This window comes from Sapajus apella, unplaced genomic scaffold (assembly GCF_009761245.1).
Source record: "Sapajus apella isolate SASKATOON/1434 unplaced genomic scaffold, GSC_monkey_1.0 scaffold18, whole genome shotgun sequence".
Lineage (NCBI taxonomy): Eukaryota > Metazoa > Chordata > Mammalia > Primates > Cebidae > Sapajus > Sapajus apella.
The window spans coordinates 7009525-7029318 of NW_022436958.1; the positions used below are offsets into that span (position 1 = coordinate 7009525).

Below are 19794 nucleotides of genomic sequence, written 5' to 3' on the forward strand. Positions count from 1 at the left end.
TTCCATCATTATGATACAGTTCAAAAGATGAAGGTATGAACGGAGTGATCCATTTCATGCACATAATTTTTTTTAATCTCTCAGGAAGTCATTTTTATTTATCCTCATTCCCTCAGTGATAATAAAAACAGCTGTTGTATAAGCATCAGAAATAAAATATCTACGCTGAATTCCTATATTTAACTCATCTTTGATTCTAGTCACAGAATTCAAGAAAAAAACAGGTTAAACACACACACATATTTGTACGTATTATATGTATGTTTATATATGTGTATATATGTATGTGTGTGTATCTACTTGACGCATATTTTGAGAGTAATAAAAGATGTACTGTATCTGTTCATGTAAAATATTGACTAAGGAATTTGGACTTGTACATCAATGAAGCGGAAAATGACATAAAGCTTAGATGCAATGTTCCATTAACTAATTGGCCTTTACTCTTCACTTTGGAAATAGTGGAGGATTGTTTTGTTCAGACGTAGAATGAACAATCTGTAGTCTTAAATCAATGCAGGTGGAAGTCTAAAATATATCAAATAAGTTAAAATATGTTGGTGAGGATCAGTGCGCAAGAATCTGAAAATTTTGAGCCATTTCTAAGAAGTCTTCATCAGGTATTTAATTTAAACTTTTGATTAAACAGACCATTTGAAAAATAATGATTAATTCTCAATGAGAGTTGAGCCTGGACCTGGACTCCAGATGTTGTTATAGGATTACAGATCTGGGAAAAACAAGCATCCTGGTTGTCAATCAGGATCTCTGCTTCTGCAACCACCCTTATCAAAGCCGTGAGAGATATCTATTTCTACTGATCTAGTTTCATTCACTGGTATAACAGCTAAACTTAGGGACTCCCAAAGGAAGCATCACACTTAAGTTTTTTGTGGGTGATATATATTTCATAAAATACTTAAGTTGCCTAAGGCCCAGGGTATATTCTTGAATAGTCCATTTTTCATGCCTCTTGACTAACCAAGGAAAGCAGATTTGTCTTTGTTAAACTGAAAAACAAAAGTGTTTCAACATGAAATGTATACATCAGTTCCAATTTATTCTACCCTCCATAAAAATGGAAAGGGAAGGCTGTGTCTCATGGCAATAAAAGTAGAATTCCAAAAGATCTTTAGGCAGAAAACAATTCCCAATAAAATATGAGAGATTTCTTCCACATCATTCTCTGAAATTCAATTCTTTCATCAGTTAAATTATTTATGCAAACAAGATTAGGGATGTCAACATGAAAGGTTAGTTGATTTGAAGAGAAAATGTTCATTTTCCCAGCAGATAATCTATCTTATGGAGGAGGGTGGTGAGGAAAGAAGATGATCATCACATTGTCTATAAAAACAGGCATCAAAGGAAGCAATTTGGAAGCAAGAATTGTCCCATAGGTATCTATGCAATATTATCAAATTCAGTATGTAAATAAACATTTTAAAATAAAGTAAATTTGGTTGAGGAATAGGCCATTCAGGTTGACACAGTAATCAGCAGAAAAAAATACCTTATGGGAGACTATTATTTTATATATAAGTGGGGCTATCTCCAGATATAATTGTCACTAGCATGTGATGGATAAATTAAATACTTGCTTTAAGTCCAATTTATAGTAAGACAATTAGGTAAATTAATAAATAAAGGTTAAAAGTCACCATGTGTCTGAAAAGTCAGCTGGACTTTGTAGGGAGGGTTGTGATTGGCGCCATGTTTTGCTTACTTGAACTTCCTACATCATGTTTCTCCCCCAGGGTGACCATTATTCTTTCACTATTTGTGGAATAGAATGCAAATAATGTTAGCTCTTTATGATTTTGCATATGCTCAATTATCAATATCATATTTTCCACTGTTCTCCGTCACATAACTTTTATATCGGCTAAGCCTAAAGTTGTATATATTCCCTTTCCAGACAACCTACTTTGTGTCTCCTTGTCTTTCTTCTTATCTTTTCCTCCACCTACATATTCCCACATGTGAACATTCTCTTTTCCTCTACTCCAACTCAACCATTCCTTGCTTCATAGGTTACCGCTTGTCCTAGAGATTTGCTTTGTGTAGGCCCTCATTACATTAGTAAATGTGTATTTTTAAAATGTAATCATATGCCAACAATAAGAAATTGTGAGATTTCACATAGAAACTCCTGGTTTCAAATACCTTCTGAAAAATTAGAAAAATTAGAAAAATTATTTTTATTGTCACCTATAGGGCCGTCATTCCTATAGGTGGTGACACTGGGTAGCAGCTCTGCCCCTTAGATGGGGCTTAAGCTCTTCAACACAACTGTTCACCCACTGAGCTCACCATTGAAGCCAAGTCACAGCTGCTGAATATATGTATATGACTACCACAACATTATATGTATGTGTATGTTTGTGTGTATGTGTATTCACATTATATGTGTGTGTATGTTTGTGTTTGTGTGTGTGTATTCATGTTTACATTGTGAAATTCTTACAATAAAGTACACAATAAAGTATTTCTTACAGGCCTAACTCATACATTACTTGACTGATTCTTGTAGAAACCTGTATGTGAAATCCTTGACCTTTATTAGCAAAATTTTCTCACTTTTCGGTATCTGGATAAATCTGTCTTCCTGTTATATTTCCACAGCATGATGAAAAATATATCATTGGCCACCATTTGCACTGCCTCATAATTACTTCTATGCCTATTTTAACTCTCAAATTTAGGAAGCTATGTCAGTAGAGTGTTCAATGACTGATTGAGGGTAGATCTTGCAAATTTCGCAGATTCATGTGCTTTGCACATAGTCTTTCATTATTAATACATACCTGCTAGACCAGTGACTGTATGAATGTCTGTACATCAGCAATCAAGTGGGCCAGGTTGATTTGATGGAACAGCACTACATAAAAAGCGCAACTGTGTTCCTGTTTAAAAAGAATCAGAAGCTTTTACAGAATTACTTATAATGGTTAATTAGTCTAAAACTCAAGAAACTTTTTGTAAGTTTTGAGTTCCTTTTCAAATGCCATTTCTATTCTTTGACACACTTAGGACATGCCGACTGCTCCATTAAGTCATTAAATATTAAATGAACTAAATTAAGCTTGAAAAATTACCTTAAGCTATTTTTCCCATCTTGAGTCTCTGAAATAAATCAAACAAACTACATTTTGTGTGAGGTCCTTGCCAGCCAGAGAAAGACTGTAGAAGTGAACAGCATGACTGAATTTGTTTAATTTTTCTTGGTTTTCGTACTTACTTTTGACAGTAAGTAAAGACAATTATTTTTTTTTTCTGGTAAAAGAAATAGCTGAAATATGCGCTTTAAAGCATACACTTTATTTAAAGTAGTATGATTATTGTACCTGCAAATTACACAGTGGTTTAGGATCTCAGGATTGGTTTGCTTTTCCTTTCTTCCAAAGCCTTTACTTTACCATGCAGCTGTCAGCTCTCTCTCATACCTTATCAATTCACACCTTTCCCTTAAATTTCATCAGCAAAATGCTCATTTTCTTCCCTCCTATCTCTCTTCTCTGGATTTGACAATCTTGTCAATGTCTACTTTAAGCAAGCAGGGCTGAAACGATGAATCTAGTCTCTGAAATAATGCTTTGTAAAACTGTGAGTGATAATAGCTACAGTTGATGGCCTACTGTGTTTCAGGTACTTGACATGTACTTCCAATTTTCTTAGCAGCCCTAACAGTAAGTTTTCACCATGGCTCATTTGAAGAAAGTGAGTCTGAGGAGTATAAACATTTGCCCAAGGCAATTTAACTGACAAGTAAAAGCTAGAATTGGAGTCTAGCTATGGCTGATACCAAAGCTCTCTTTCCACAATATTGTCTTCTCTTTCTCTCTGTATATATATGAATTTGTCATTTGTAGTCAATTATGTAGACTACAGAGACAGAGGCCATACATAAATAAATATATATATAGATATGTGTATATTTATATATAGACATATATATATGTGTGTATATGTATATATATATATATATATATATATATATAGACAGAGAGAGAGAGGCTGCAAAGACAGAGATTTTTCTCTGTGTGTGTGTGTGTGTGTGTGTGTGTGTGTATATATATATATACACACACACACACGAATTTGCCATACATAGCTAATTAAGTAGACTACAGAGACAGAGGTCTCAGATTACAAAGAAAAGAAAGGACCAAGAAAAAGTATATATTTTTTCTTCAATGTTTGTAAATGCTGACACCAATTTGCCATTTGATAATCAGTGTGTGTATATATATATATAAATATGCATACATATACAGTGTATATATATTAGTATATACACACACTATAGTGTATATATACATGCTATATATGTGTGTGTATGTATATTTATATACACACTAATCATATACATCTTATATCTATATAAACTAATATATATACACATTATACATATTATATATATAAACTAATCATGTAATGGCAAATTGGTATCAGCATTTACAAACATATATATATAATCTTTTTGTTGGTCTTTTCTTGGTAATCTGAGACCTCTGTCTCTGTAGTCTGCATAATTGTCTCTCTCGAGAATATTGAAAACCTACAAGTTCAAGTTTTACTTTGTTCCTAAATGTCAAGAATAGGCATTAAAAGTCTTTCTGAATTAGATTCTGCTCAGTGCTAGCATTCATCAGTGTTTCTTCTCAGAACCTCGAACCTACTCTTTCCAATGACCCACATATCGGGAGGCCCCAAGACACTGGCCCCTCCATGCCCCATTTTCTCCTTCTGGCAGTTCTCTTAGGCAGTTGCTCCATCAGCAACAGCTCCCAGCAATGATGGCCCCATTACCAATCCCATCAGCGAATCTTCAGTGACCTGTGGGGTGTTTGCAGGAGCTCTAATTAAGAGCTTGCAAGTCTCTGTCTGATTGGGAAACACAGCTACAAAACACTGGAGAGAATTCCAGCAGGTAGTACTCATCTCCCCCTCCGACTCTCTAGTACAAACTGAGGTACACATTACTCTCAAGAAATCATTCTCAGCAAACTGACAGAAGAGCAGAAGATCAAACACCGCATGTTCTCACTCGTAGGCGGGTGTTGAACAATGAGAACACATGGACACAGGGAGGGGAGCACTACACACTGGGGTCAGTTGAGGGGAAATAGGGGAGGGATGGTGGGGGGTGGGAAGCTGGGGAGAGATAGCAAGGGGAGAAATGTCAGATGTAGGTGATGGGGAGGAAGGCAGCAAATCACACTGCCATGTGTGTTCCTATGCAACAATTTTGCATGTTCTTCACATGTACCCCAAAACCTAAAATGCAATAAAATAAATAAATGGGAAAAAAAAATATAAAAGAAAAGAAATGTTATTTCTTCAGATGTATAATGACCTCTTATTTTATGTCAGGCTCTAGGTTTAAAAAGAGACAGAGAGAAAACAGAGAATAAAAATAATTCCACCATTTCTGTCTTTAAAGAGATCAGAATCAGATATGACATAGAAATATGTAAAGAGAATATTGCTTTAGACTATGTTAAGTGCTTGATAAGGGGAGACAATAGATTCCCCAAGGTGTCTTAGAAAAACAACCTCAACCTGTTCTAACACCACGAAAACTATGCTTATGTATACTCCAATTCATTTAGCTTTAAGGGTGGCCAAAACCACAAACTGTGAATAACCTCAAGGAGAGCATTCAGATAGTTCACAAAATTCATTCCCATTGTAAACCAAAAAGTATCTGAGACAAGTTTCGCTCAATTTAGAGTTTCTTTTGCCAAGGTTAAGAACGTGCCCTGAAGAAATAAACACGGAATCACAGAAACTGTGGTATGTGCATTTCTACTAAAATAATTTTGCAGGCCTCAGTATTTAAAGGGGAAATGTAGCCTAGAGGGGAAAGAGGAAGGCTATGGTAACCCACACAGTGCATGAGAGAAGGAGCAGGTAAGGGAATAACCAATTATGTATTCCTCTCATGCTCACTAAATTTTCACTTTATATAAGATAAGGTGAACATAGAGTAGGATTTAACCTTTTATCTATAGCTATCTGCTTAGGAAAAATAGGACAGGCAGCTTCTTGCATGACTCAGCTCTCAGCTTTTTCCTTTTGGCCTCCTGAATTGGGGTCCCAGTTTTTATTTTCCTTTCACACCACTGCAGTTGAGAAGCTGTAATTTCCCCGTCATCTATTTGCATAACTAGAGGGCATAACCACGGTGCCAGGTTCTTTGCCAGTTTTCTCCAAGGAGTAACTGGCTAGCTATGTAAATCACATTGCTGGAAGCATTCTGGAACTTAAACAAATGGTAACTTGAGTTACATATTAATTTTTTAAAATGTAACGGCTCTCCTTCCTATGAAATAAATGTAGCCCAAGAAGACCTATAGAAATTGTGATAGTTTGGCCATCTTCAACATGTTCACCATCGCCGTTCAGGAATCCAGGGTTTTCATCCAAAGACAAGCACCTGCTTGCTTGTGTCCACTCTCTTCTCTCCAACTACCCATTCTGTGTCTATTTTTTCACAGGACATTACGGTCATATTTTTCTTTAGCGTAACTATAGTTATAAGCTACTATACTTTAAAAAATATCAGTGTATAGCTTGAAATTAGTGGGCAATAAAATCCTAATGATACAGTCAGGAGGCAGAGAAATACTGGGTAGAAGAGGGCAATTCCCCAGCAATGGTCACATCCTCAAGCCTGGAAACCATGGCCCTAAATGAGAACAGTTGTCTCTGTTTTACCACCTAAATGTTGTGTTTTCCAAACCATCCTGGCCCACCATGCCCCACCACCCCAATCCTGTAACCATAAAACCCCAAAACTCCTCTGGCAGAGGAGCAGAGTGGCATGGCAAAGAAAGAGAGAAGGAGGGACTGAACATCAAAGAGGCAGCTGGACAGTCGGAGAGGGGTTCAGCCGGGACAGCCACGCTGCAGGGGAAAATTAGCTACCTACTCCATACCCTGTCCCAGTTCCCCATCCCACTGAGAGCCCATCTCGATCACTCAATAAAACCTCTGCCTTCACCATCCTTTAAGTCTGTGTTTCCTCATTCTTCCTGGATGCTGGACAAGGACCCAGGTCCCAAGAGGGCAGGGTGTAAAAGATTGTCACCCTGACTCCCCACTGAACCTCTTAACACTTGGACATTCATGAAATTAATTCATTAGTTCAATGAGTTTCTTGATTGCTGTGCACACTTTTCCTAACTGCTAAAAGAGCATTAACTGTAACAGACCCCTAGATGTTACCATGGGTCTGGGGCCCAAGAGCGCTCACCCAGGACCCAGCACCCACTTGCCTCTGTGCTCCCTCTTCTGCAAGGGGTTTGAGCACAGCAGCTGAGTAAGTGAGCCACACACCTTTTCACAAATCCTGTGAAGGGGTCCAGGGAGCTCTCCCGTCTCCCTAATTCTGTGTTAGTCTAATTTGCACAAGTTGATAAATGAATATTTCTTGATGAATTCATTTCATTGTGTAGCTTATCCTTGAATCCAAACCAGAGTTTTTAAATCACTAGGTAAACATATTCATTCTGATTTCATTCTGATTCCAAGTTAAAAGTACTCATTTTTAATTCAATGGGTTCCTCGACTGCTATGCACACTTTTCTCATGATATCTTTTTTAATTTTTATTCAGGACACTTCCTTATTGGATTTCTTATCTTCAAAATTAATGTCACAGGTGCGACTAGCTAGGGCCTGTGTCATGGGTGGTAAAGGAATTTACCAAGACAGACATAGGTAAAGAAAGGCAGATTTATTGGAGAAAGTATGAAGATACATTGCAAGAAAGCAATGAGCATTACAACAGAGAAGGGGCTGTCTGCAGAGAGGCAAGTGCCGGAGGGAAGTTTTATAGGGCTGTGCTGGAAGGGGCTACATGCTGATGGAAGTCATGCTACTGGGGCTGTGTGTGGAAGGAGGTCATTGTGCCCACAGGTTGCTTGTGATGAGCATTTCTCAGAACAATTATTCATTGTTCTCCCCCACCTGGGGCCCCTTCCTTGTTTTGCTTAAGTATCTTATCAGGATTCCACAATTAAATTTTTTGGAAGCTCCCAAGTATATTCATGGCATCAGCTCTCTAGCATTAGCCCACCTGAGAGGGTCAGAGCCCTGTTGTCTCTACCAGGGCCTGTGGTCTCCTCTGTTTGCATATATTGGCATCAGTACCATCAGTCAATAGCTGTAGGACAGTGGGGTTTTTCCAAGTTGTTTATTGTGTAAAGGTTCTTTGTGATGATCACCCTTCTCTGTACACTTATTTGGTAAAAGATATATTTGAAATTAATCATTAGGTAAATTACCTTAACTCTCGGTTATTTATCAGAAGGCTGTAAACTCAAAAGTGTCTGAGACAGGTCTCAGCCAATTTAGAAAGTTTATCTTGCCAAGGTTAAGAAATCACCCATGACACAGCCTCAGGAGGTCTTAATGATATGTGCCCAAGGTAGTTAGGGCTCAGCTTGCTTTTATACATTTTAGGGAGACATGAGACATCAGTCAGTTAAGATCAGATTTACATTGGTTTGATCTAGAAGGGAAGGACAACTCAAAGCCGAAAGCCTGAGAGGAGAGGGCTGGGCTTCCAGGTCATAGGTAGATTTGAAAATTTTCTGATTGGTAACTGATTGAAAGCATTATTATCAATAGAAAGGAATGTCTGAGTTTCAATAAGTGGTTGTGGACACCAAGATTTTATCACCCAGATGAAGCCTCCAAGTAGTAGGCCTAGGGGGAATAGAATGTAAATATTTCTTATCAGACTTATGGTCTGTGTTGATGTTGATGTTGGAAGCTATAATGAAGACTGCCTTCCCCTCTTCCATCATGGCTGGAGCTAGCTTCTCAGGTTAACTCTGGAATGCCCTGGGCCATGAGGAGGGGTCCATTCCGATGGTTCTGGCCTTAGAATTTTATTTGTGGTCTACAAGGTTGAGGTTGATATCTTATCTACCACCTGAATTTTTCTTGTTTCTGTTCCTGTTGGGTGCTGAACTAAAATGTGAACATTTAGAATTGATTTTCAGGTGGCTAGCTTCGTGGATGGAATTTTGTGTAGATTTATATTACATGCTGTTTATTCATTTTTCGATCTTGTATATTATGTCTAAGAGCCATAGGATTAAAATAACTTAGAACAGTATTCTGGTTTTGTCCTGCAGAAAACGTAAGCTTTGGTTCCGGTTGCGATGCTACTTGATTTCTACTAACTTTCACTGAAGCTCCACTTGAAGATTGTGTCTTTTTCCTTTTTATTTGCATTGGTTTTCATTTTCTATTATTTCATGTTTTAATAGTGAAAAGTTGCTATTCTCATTGAACTATGCTATATTGGTATAAATAAGTGAAGCTTAACACATTGCATAAAATATAATAGATAACTATATTAAATAATTTTTGGAAAGATATTGTGACATATAGAACTTATTGACTTTTAGTGTAGCATGAACATAATATGTAAAATAATGCATAGTTCCTACTCATAACCAGAGCGTTGGGAGAAAAGGAAACATAGAGAAAGAGTGAGAAGGATTTTTGAAGACCATGGCAAATTTAGTCTGCATGAAAAGCAGAACTTTCAGAATAGAAATTCACTTTGAAAAGAGACATTTACAGAGATAGTAGAGGTCCCTCTTATGGAAATATTTACTGTTGTTTTTAACTTAGCACCAAAGTATGCTTTTGAATCATAACACTTGAATGAATCCTGGAAAGCTAAAAGCTCCAAGACTGTGGCCAAAAAACCTACCAGCTTTCCTCATCCTCCTTTCCATTCCCAACTTTCTCTAGTATGATTCAACAACTCCCTAATTAGGAATCCCTTTGGGAAATTCCAAGATCAGAGTTAAGTCGCCAACCTGTTATTGCTAATCATTTATTCATGCTCTTTATATAGAGATGAGCAGCATGTGCACACACAGACACACACACGCACGCACACACACAATCTTCCTATACCATTTTCTTTTTTTGTCCATTTTCCTCAAATTTTACATCATACATTTTTAAAGGTAATATTTTCCAAATTTATAGCACTGTAGTTCTTTGATACTTTTGCATCAAGCAAGGAGTGATATTCAGAACACTTAAAGATCTGATTGGTATGGTATAGAAGCTACATTTCCCACAAACAGTCATGAAGAAGGTCATACTCCATGTTAATACCAGGTGGTATCCATCATTAGCCTATTAGAAGGTACAGATAGTCCCTTAGAATTCACCCACCATGATGATAGTGGCACTAGCAAAGGCATTGTTTCATCCACTGGAATCTGGGTCAGCCCCTAGCAGTGAACATTCATAGGCTGATATTCACAGACACCTCTCAGAAACCCAAGGGCTGCAACCACGGTTGGTTATTCAGGTGGCTTAGGACAAAGACTTTGAGCTGGGCACGATGGCTCATGCCTGTAATCCCAGCACTTTGGGAGGCCAAGGCAGGCGGATCACACTGAGGTCAGGAGTTTGAGACCAGCATGACCAACATGGAGAAACCCCATCTCTACAAAATATACAAAATTAGCTGGGCATGGTGGTGCATGACTGTAATCCAAGCTACTCAGGAGGCTGAGGCAGGAGAATTGCTTGAACTGGATGGTACAGGTTGCAGTGAACCAAGATTGTGCCATTGCACTCCAGCTAGAAGAGTAAAACTCCGCCTCAAAAAAAAAAAAAAAAGAGAGAGAGAGGACAAAGACTTTTTATGTACCCTAACTATTTTATTATTTTAACAATTAATAGGAGCTTCTCGATGCATACCATCTATATATCAGCCCTGGTTATAGCCACAAATATCTTACCTTGTATAAGTACTTTTACTCACACCAAATTTGCTAATTATTAAGAGTCTTCACAATTCATAGTTTTGTGTGTTTTTTTTTTTTTTGGTGAAAAAGGAATAAACTAAATAATAAAAATGATAGTCCAAAATCAATTTGTTACCAAATCAATCAATAAAGACATTAGAGCTTTAATGCTACTAGGAAAACAATTCAGCTTTACCATTTCATATTTCATTTTAATAAATGGCAATTAATCAAAGTTAGGAGAGAGTGAGATAGCTTTTCGCCTGGAAGTTTCAGCACAGGCCCTATGTATCATATTAATCCACTAATTAGAAAAATTCTTAGTATTGCGTTAGTGAAGATGGCAAGGAGAAAACACACATGATATTTCTTGTTAATTGAGAATGATTTTGAACATATTTTCAACTACTATTTTGTCCAAGATACTTCATTCTAAAGATGTCATGTCTGCATAAATAGCATATGCAATAAAATTGCATCAGAAACAGAATCCCTCAAATAATATTCTTATAAATTTAACATCACTTTAGAGAATAGCTATTGACTCCTGTAAGATTTTATTATTTGTTCATTCATTTATGTATTTATTCAACAATTATTTCGGTTCATATTGTGTGAGAGAAGACAGTAAGATTGGAAAATTGTTACAAGAGAGATATGCAGACAGGACTGTAGAATAAGAGGGAAGAGGGAGACGGCAAAAGAATCTTGGCTCAAAGTTATCAGTTGATCACAATCTGAGCTTGCTAGGCAAATGGAGGAGAGAAAGTGCATCCCCAGGAAAGGAGAAAGTTTATGTAACTAGAGAGAGGTACATATGGGACATCTGAACAAGGAGCACTTAACAGATCATAAAGGTAAAGGACCTTTTACCCAGGAGAGCTGGGTGTGGTGGTTTACACCTGCAATACCTGCACATTGGGAGGCTGAGACAGAAGGATGGCTTGAGCCCAGGCGTTCAAGACCAGCCTGAGCAACATAGAACTCATCTCTACAAAAAATACAAAAATGTTAAAAAATAAAAAATAAATAGTTCTGTTATCAGAAAAGGGCTCCCAATCCAAGAGACCCCGAGAGAGGGTTCTTGGATCTCTCACAAGAAAGAATTCAAGGCAAGTCCTTAAAGTAAAGTGAAAGCAAGTTCATTAAGAAAGTAAAATAATAAAAGAATGGCTCCTCCATAGGCAGAGCAGCCCCAAGGGCTGCTGGTTGCTCATTTTTATGATTATTATATTTTTTGTTATATGCTAAACAAGGTGTGGATTATTCATGAGTTTTTTGGGAAGAAGGTGGGCAATTCCAAGAACAGAGGGTTCCTCCCCTTTTTAGACCATATAGGGTAACTTCCTGATGTTTTCATGGCATTTGTAAACTGTCATAGCACTGGTGGGAGTGTCTTTCAGCATGCTAATGCATTATAATTAGTGTATAATGAGCAGTGAGGACGACCAGATGTCACTCTTGTCATCACCTTGTTTTGGTGGGTTTTGGCCAGCTTCCTTACTGTAACCGGTTTTATCAGCAAAGTCTTTATGATCTGTATCTTGTGTTGGTCTCCTGTCTCATCCTGTGACTTAAAATGCCTAACTTACTGGGAATGCAGCCCAGCAGGTCTCAGTCTTATTTTACGCAGTCCCTACTCAAGATGGAGTTACTCTGGTTCAAACACCTCTGATAACTATACCAAAGGCTATGAGTTGCATTCTGAAGTTAATGGGGACTCTTTGAAAGGGGGCAGAGAATCTTATAATCAAATGTATGATTTAGAGCATTCCTTGGAGGAAGGCAGACTGGAAATAATCAGAACGGCCTGAAAATGATTGCAATAGTTTTGGATTAACTGTAAAGTAAGGTGGCATGGTGGCTGACAATGCTGCGCTGGTTGTGTCAATATGACTGTGAGCTGTGCCAGTGTGAGTGTGGTTGTGTCGATATGAGTGTAAGCTGTGCCAGTGTGAGTGTGGTTGTGTCGATATGAGTGTGAGCTGTGCCAGTGTGAGTGTGGTTGTGTCGATATGAGTGTGAGCTGTGCCAGTGTGAGTGTGGTTGTGTCGATATGAGTGTGAGCTGTGTCAGTGTGAGTGTGGTTGTGTCGATATGAGTGTGAGCGCCTGTGGGTAATTTTAAATAAAATGTGTTGAAAAATACTTGATTTTTATTGAAAAATTGTTTAAAGTAGGTACTCAAGTATAGAGTGTATGTTTTCACCTGTGCATATCATGTGGCAAAACATTCACGAGGCAAAACAATGAAAATATCTAACCGGATGGCTGTAGACAGGTTTTGGAGAACCATTAGTTTTTTTAATGTTTACGATGCTGCCATCTAGTGACACTTTTGTGAAATCACTTTGCAGTGATACTCATGTTTGTACCTCACAGTTCTTTTCTCAATACATTTTATGTTTTAATAATTTATATTGTATACCAACCAATGGGGAAATAATTACAAATGCATTAAGCATATTGTAGAAGCTGTAATTGATTTTTCAGCATGGTGCCATGAATGTGGCCACAGGGATTTTAATAATGGGATGTTGTAGGTAAAGTTTTGTGTCTTCTTCAATGTGCCGTTCTTTGTAAGTGATTGATAATTAAAGTGCTGCTTTTTCTATTTCTTGAGTTTTCTTAGAAAAATTGAGTTATAAAAACAAATCTTTGAAAATCTGAGCTGTAAAAATTGCTTCATAAAAGTTGCTTTCATTGGAAATGTTGAGAAGAAAAGATGGTTTAAAATTTAAAATAATTAACTTTTTTTCCATATGGAATTTCAGTATAATAAGTGTATCTTAAAATGTAAACAAATAAATGTGTGTATGTGTGTGTGTGTATTAAAGCTAAACAATCTGCAAACCTAGGATTTGATGACTTGATGACTTCTAAATTTTGATGAAGATTAACTATATTTATGTCCTATGGCCTATTACTCCTTAAATTTGCATTACAATGGAGCACTTGTCTCATTTTCATGATATGTATTGCTCATTTTTTTGGTGTAAAACAAAGAATAAATTAATCTCCCTTCCTCCCCCAAAAATCAGTTATATTGTGCTGGTAAGAATTTTCCTTTTGTGAGATACTATCTCCAGTCATATTATAATGAATGATGTTTTTAATTAATTAACTTTTCAGTATTTTGAGGTTCCTTTATGCAAACTAATGCTATAGAGTAGAAATAAGCAAATCTTTCTTTAGAGAACTAAGTAGCAAATATTTTAGGCTTTGTGGGCCATATGGTCCCTGTTGCAACAACTCATTTCTGCTGCTGTAGGGTAAAATCAGCCATGGACAATATTTAAACAAATAAGACTGGCTGTGATCCAGCATTAAATTTACAGAAACAGACCATACTTTGCATGCCTCTTCTCTAGGGAAAACACCTGTATTTCTAATTTGGGGTTAATTTTTCTTAGGAGGGGTTAATTTTTCTTAGGAGGTGTTAGAATACTTCTAAAATTTATTCAAATATTTACTTCAAAAACTTTAATTCTGCCTGTAATCCCAGCACTTTGGGGGTCCAAGGTGGGTGGATCATGAGGTCAGGAGTTTGAGAACAGTCTGGCCAACATGGTGAAACACTGTCTCTACTAAAAATACAAAAATTAGCTGGGCCTGGTGGCGGACACCTATAATCCCAGCTACTCAGGAGGCTGAGGCAGGAGAATCACTTGAGACTGGGAAGCAGAGGTTGCAGTGAGCTAAGACTACGCCACTGCACTCCAGCCTGGGCGACAGAGCAAGACTCTGTCTCAAAAACAAAACAAAACAAAACACCTTTAATTCCATTTCCATTAAGAGTTGTGTGCCTTCAGTACATTTGATTTAGTAAACTAATCATAAACAAAACCAGAGGTAAAATGTTTTGCAAAGTTCTATCACCTGTAATTAACGATCAGTTTTAAAATTCATGTTCATGTACAAAGTTGTCTCAATGTGGGAATGAATCTTTGTATTTTTCTCAGTAAACATTTTAACATTTTGATATGCAGAAAGTTAAATGACTTCGATCATTGGCAATTAAATTAGAAACTTACTACTTGGGTACAATTTGGATTATATGTATTCATTGTTCCATTTTGTGCTTCTGGGAATTTAGTGGAAACAGAGATTTGCTTTTTTTAACATTGTGAATGCCACTAGGCAGACACACAAAACTTTTAAAACCTCTTGACAAGTAAATAAAACAGAATGGGGTCAGATCAGAAGAGACTCTTAGGGTACAAAGTCACTGTGTATGGAGAAGACAGTACGGTTAACATTCAACTTTGAAATTCTCTCCCAAATAACTCCTTCTTCCTCTTTATTATTGGATAAGAATACTTTTAAAAAATTAAGCACCATATAAAAGAGCTGGCTCACATTGAGGATCTGTATTATATCAAAGTATGCATATTTGCTTACAGAATAGCTTTAAGCAAGAATTGATACCCTTATTCTAATATGAGAACTAAAATAATTCAAGCAAACCTTCGTCTTTTAATCTTTTGGCATCTTGTACTCTTTAAGAGAAATGGCAGCTGTAATTCCTAAGACCAAATAAAGGATGTCTTGCATTTTTTTGGACTGAGTGTATCAATTTGCTCTTGCCTTAAAGTGCTTTGTAACAAACCATCTCAAAACTTGTTGGCTTAAAACAATAACCATTGATTTATGGGTCACTTTGGTGTCAGAGCATCATGGTAGGACTTGGCTGAAAGGGATCTGCTAGTCTCAGCTGAGCTCATTCATGCTTCTGTGGCCAACTTTGAGGGGTGGGGAGGGCAAGTAGGAGCAGCTGATCCAGATTGAGTTCAGGTCAGGATGATTCTGATCCACATTTCTTTTATCTCCCATCTGGGCCAGCAGTTTGGCCCAAGCAAGTTCTACTCATAGAGACGGCAGACAGCAAGAAAGAGCAAGCTTAGGCACTCAAGTGAGTAAGTCAAATATTTGCATAAATACATTGCTTTAAGATAGTCATCCTACCTGAGACTTTTTATTACATGTGCTAACATTATTGGTCAAAACAAGTCACATGGCTGATCTCAGTGGCACAGACTTACACCTTGCCCACAGTGGGAGGAACTAAACATCTCGCAAATAACATGGGCACAAGAGAGGACAGAGAAGCAGAACTATTAGTACAATTTGTAACAGTGTATATACTTGAACTGATTAAATACGCACATAAAATGGGATTAAGTGCTAATCAAGAAAACTGTTGACTCTTTCAAATTACTAGGATAAACTAAAGCAGCAGTTCAGAAACTTTTTGTGAAAGGAAACCTTTAACACTCTTAAAAACCACTGAGGGCCAGACATGGTGGCTCATGCCTGTCATCCTAGCACTTTGGGAGGCCAAGACAGGCAAATCACGAGGTCAGGAGATCAACACCAAACTGGCTAACACGGTGAAACCCCGTCTCTAAAAAATAAATAAATAATAAAAATAAAAACCACTGAGGATCTTAGATTTGACATTGGCTCTGTATCTATATTCACTGTATCAACAATTAAAACAAAAATTTAAAATGTATTTATTTATTTTAGATTAACAATAAATACATTACATATTAACATAAGCATAATATTGTTGTACAAACTATATTTTCTTTAAAAATCAATAGCATTGTTACACTTGGCAAATCTTATTAACATCTGACTTAACAGAAGACAGCTGTTTTTTTTATACCTGCATTCAATCTCTTTTTTTTTTTTTTTGAATCTTACAAAGCAAATAGTTACTCATAGAGATATGTAGTCAGAAAAGGCAGGAGTAGTTGAATAGCCTTTCAGTCAATTTTGTGTATTCTTTGATATTGCATCAGAATTTGACAAGTGAGAACTTTTTAGGAGTTGTGGCATGGAATTTGAAACTGAATCACTGAACTTTCTGTACTTTATTATGTAAAAATGCATTGGCTGAACTTGCATTTTGAATAGATCTTTTATCAATGCACAAGATGTAACATTAAGCATTAGCCATTCAGAAAATATTGGTTTGTTGAATTATGTGTATTTTCCAAATATTGATATATTTAATCATATAATATTTTTAAATTATATATTACTACTATACTCATCAGAATTATCTCAATAATGGGAGCTAGTCCTACTCATGGAAGTGGATATAAGTTTTTCAGCATTCTAATTTCCCCTGGAAACTCCAATTTTATCATTGGGAACAAATGTTTAAGTTGTTTTCTTGAAGTGACACTCCATTTTCAAAAAAATATCTGTTAAAATACATCACACATATGAATTATCATTGTTTGTCAGTTGCTCTTTCATACAGAAATGGTTGTCCATGATATAAAAGTAGCAGGTTCAGCTTACAATTCAAATAATTGCATAAATACATTGCTTTAAGTTAGCCATCCTACCTCAGAATGTGGTCAAGGGCTTTATGTGTACTTCCCACATTCAACATTTAAAATATAAGAATTAAGACATTCAGATGTAAAGAAAATTGATGATGTTTACCTCTTTCACAAGGAGATTTTCATGTGAAACTTTCCCATCATGCCTCCAACTGAAAGGCTGGGACCACTGTAATGACTGCTGGTAGAGTTTGGTGCCGCTACCTTGGCTCCTGCTAAGGTGGCAGCTGCTTTACTCATCACTGCTTTTGCATTATCAATGCAAATGTCAATCCAGTGAAAAAGGCAAAGAATGTTTTAATATTATGACAATTGCTTTGATCTGGTGGGCCTCCTGAAAGGGTCCTGAGAATTGTGGATCATACTATGTGAATCATCACATCAAAGAGAAATCATAATTTATGGTACAAAAGTTTGTCAAATATTTTCTTAAAGATACTTATACTTATTATTTCTAATCATTAAGCAAATTTAACGCTTATTATTATGTTCTTTCCCTAGGGTTGTTATGTTGGCTTTGATCTAGCACATGCAGTTGGAAATGTTGAACTCAACTTGCATGACTGGGGAGTCGATTTTGCCTGCTGGTGTTCCTACAAGGTACAAATGAGTTCAGACAATTACATCCCTTTATTTCACATTGACATTAGTCTGAAAAAGAAACGATCTGTAGGCCAGTTTTAAGGATTTGAGTTACTTTCCCTATTTCTTTTATTATTATATTTTCTGATTTTAGTTAATAGAGTTATATGATGGAATAGTATAAATAATTTAATTCTAGTATTTCTGTCAATATAGAGAAATTAATCCTTCAGTTCCTAGGCTGCGATGAAAAAGTCAGGAGGTTTTGGAGAAAAAGTCCCACATGTAAATCAAATTGATGATCGTCTTAGTTTTTTTATTGATAAGTTGTGAAATTTCTGCATATGTAAAGATACTTTTTAGAGAATCAACTTAGAATTCATATTTGAAAACAATTTAATGACAGGGAGCATGAATATAAACCAATTCTAATTTACTTGTTTCAAAAATATACTTTTATTATTATTACAATATCTTAGGACAAAATAATTTCAACATATAAATTTTGAAGCCAGACTTCAGTAAAACTACTTTCTGCCTGCTGGAGCAAAATTTCCCCATAAAAGTAATAGACATTTATTATCAACCTAATAATACTATTTTAAATTTGTTTTTCTTTGAAGAAGGTGACCCAAGTTTTTTGTCACAAATACACAAATAATTACATATTTTGAATTGGTCAGAAGTTGTGGTTTCTATTAAAAAATTCAAATGACTGCATTGTTTAGTTTTGTCATATATTCAAGTAAACCCATATAATTTAATTTATTTTCAATCTAGTATTTAAATGCAGGAGCAGGAGGTATTGCTGGTGCCTTTGTTCATGAAAAGCATGCCCATACGATTAAACCTGCGTGAGTACCATCTTCAGATAATTCTTTGGTTATGAATAAATTAACTTTCATTAATAATATGTTAAATTTACATGAGTTATTTAAGATGATACCCAATAGGAATTAGGATTGGATTATAATTATTTTCTTACTCTACTAACAACAATTTACTTCATTTGAAATAAATCCTTTTCAAAGAATTCAACTGGTTGAACAAGAAATTTGATCAAAAAGGAAAGCTTTAGTGCCAAAATTGAGTCACTACAATCATGTAGGGCAGATGGTTTAATGCAGGGAGACCACTTCAATTTTTTTTTCAAAAATTATTAGACTTCAGAAAATTTCAGATTCCTCACATTGATGAATAAATCAAAGGCAACCAGAGCCGTGCCTAATAGAGCCTTCAATGTAGCATGTTATTATTAAAATTACATCTACCTTTAAAGCTATAAATGTTACATGATGGCTTGTAGGGAATATCTTCTGTCCTAAAAGACTTTATAATCCATGAAATCCGAAGAAGCTGAACACTGAACAACAGGCTGACTACATAAAAAGTAATACTTTTCTGTTTTATAGAACTCTTCATATTTTAGAGCAAGTATAAATGCAAATGTAATACACCAACAAACTTACACATTTTTATTTGACTGGGAAACTCGTAAGTGTTCCTTTTACTTTTTTTGTGGTGTGGATATAAAGAAACAATATGCTGGGAGAAAAAAAAAAAAACCTTTTCATAGTTGTTGTATTGACGTATGTGTGATGAGGAGACTGTCTAGACTCCTAATAGATAATGTAATAATGTTTGATTACTTTTCTGAATTTTCTCAGCCATGGGCTGAGTGGTATAATCTTTACAAGAATTGAAGCTGAATTAGTAATAGAGTTTGGAGCACCTCACATTTCTAAAGTTCTATGCATATAAATCCTAGGAATTTAAAATGATATTCTATAGTTTCTTTAATTGTGTCTAAAATTTTTTCAAGGTTTTAAACTTAAAGAGAACGTTTTCTTTAGACAGGTATTCAGTCAAGCAGACATCTTACTTGAATATCATTATTAGTGCATTATATTTCCCTCCATGTCCCAACATCTCTGAGAAGATTAAAAAGCATATATTATAGGAATACCACGTTTTCCACATAGACAGTATATAAGATATTGCTTGTTTCTGTATAATGACTCAAAACTCTGGCTATTTCTCATTCTCCATTTATTCAAAT

The 19794-nt window shown here is 36.0% G+C and overlaps 1 protein-coding gene across 5 annotated transcripts in view; it reads left to right on the forward strand.

The window, feature by feature from the left end:
- KYNU (kynureninase) overlaps positions 1–19794 on the forward strand; it is a 157535-nt gene that overhangs the window by 85451 nt on the left and 52290 nt on the right. For all 5 annotated transcript variants that reach the window (XR_004271288.1, XM_032286336.1, XM_032286334.1 and 2 more), the window contains 2 exons: positions 17655–17753; positions 18516–18589. Coding sequence is in view for 4 of the 5 variants with exons in the window: in XM_032286336.1 (XP_032142227.1) it covers positions 17655–17753; positions 18516–18589 (173 nt within the window). In the remaining variant the exon portion in view is untranslated. The remainder of the gene's footprint in view (positions 1–17654; positions 17754–18515; positions 18590–19794) is intronic.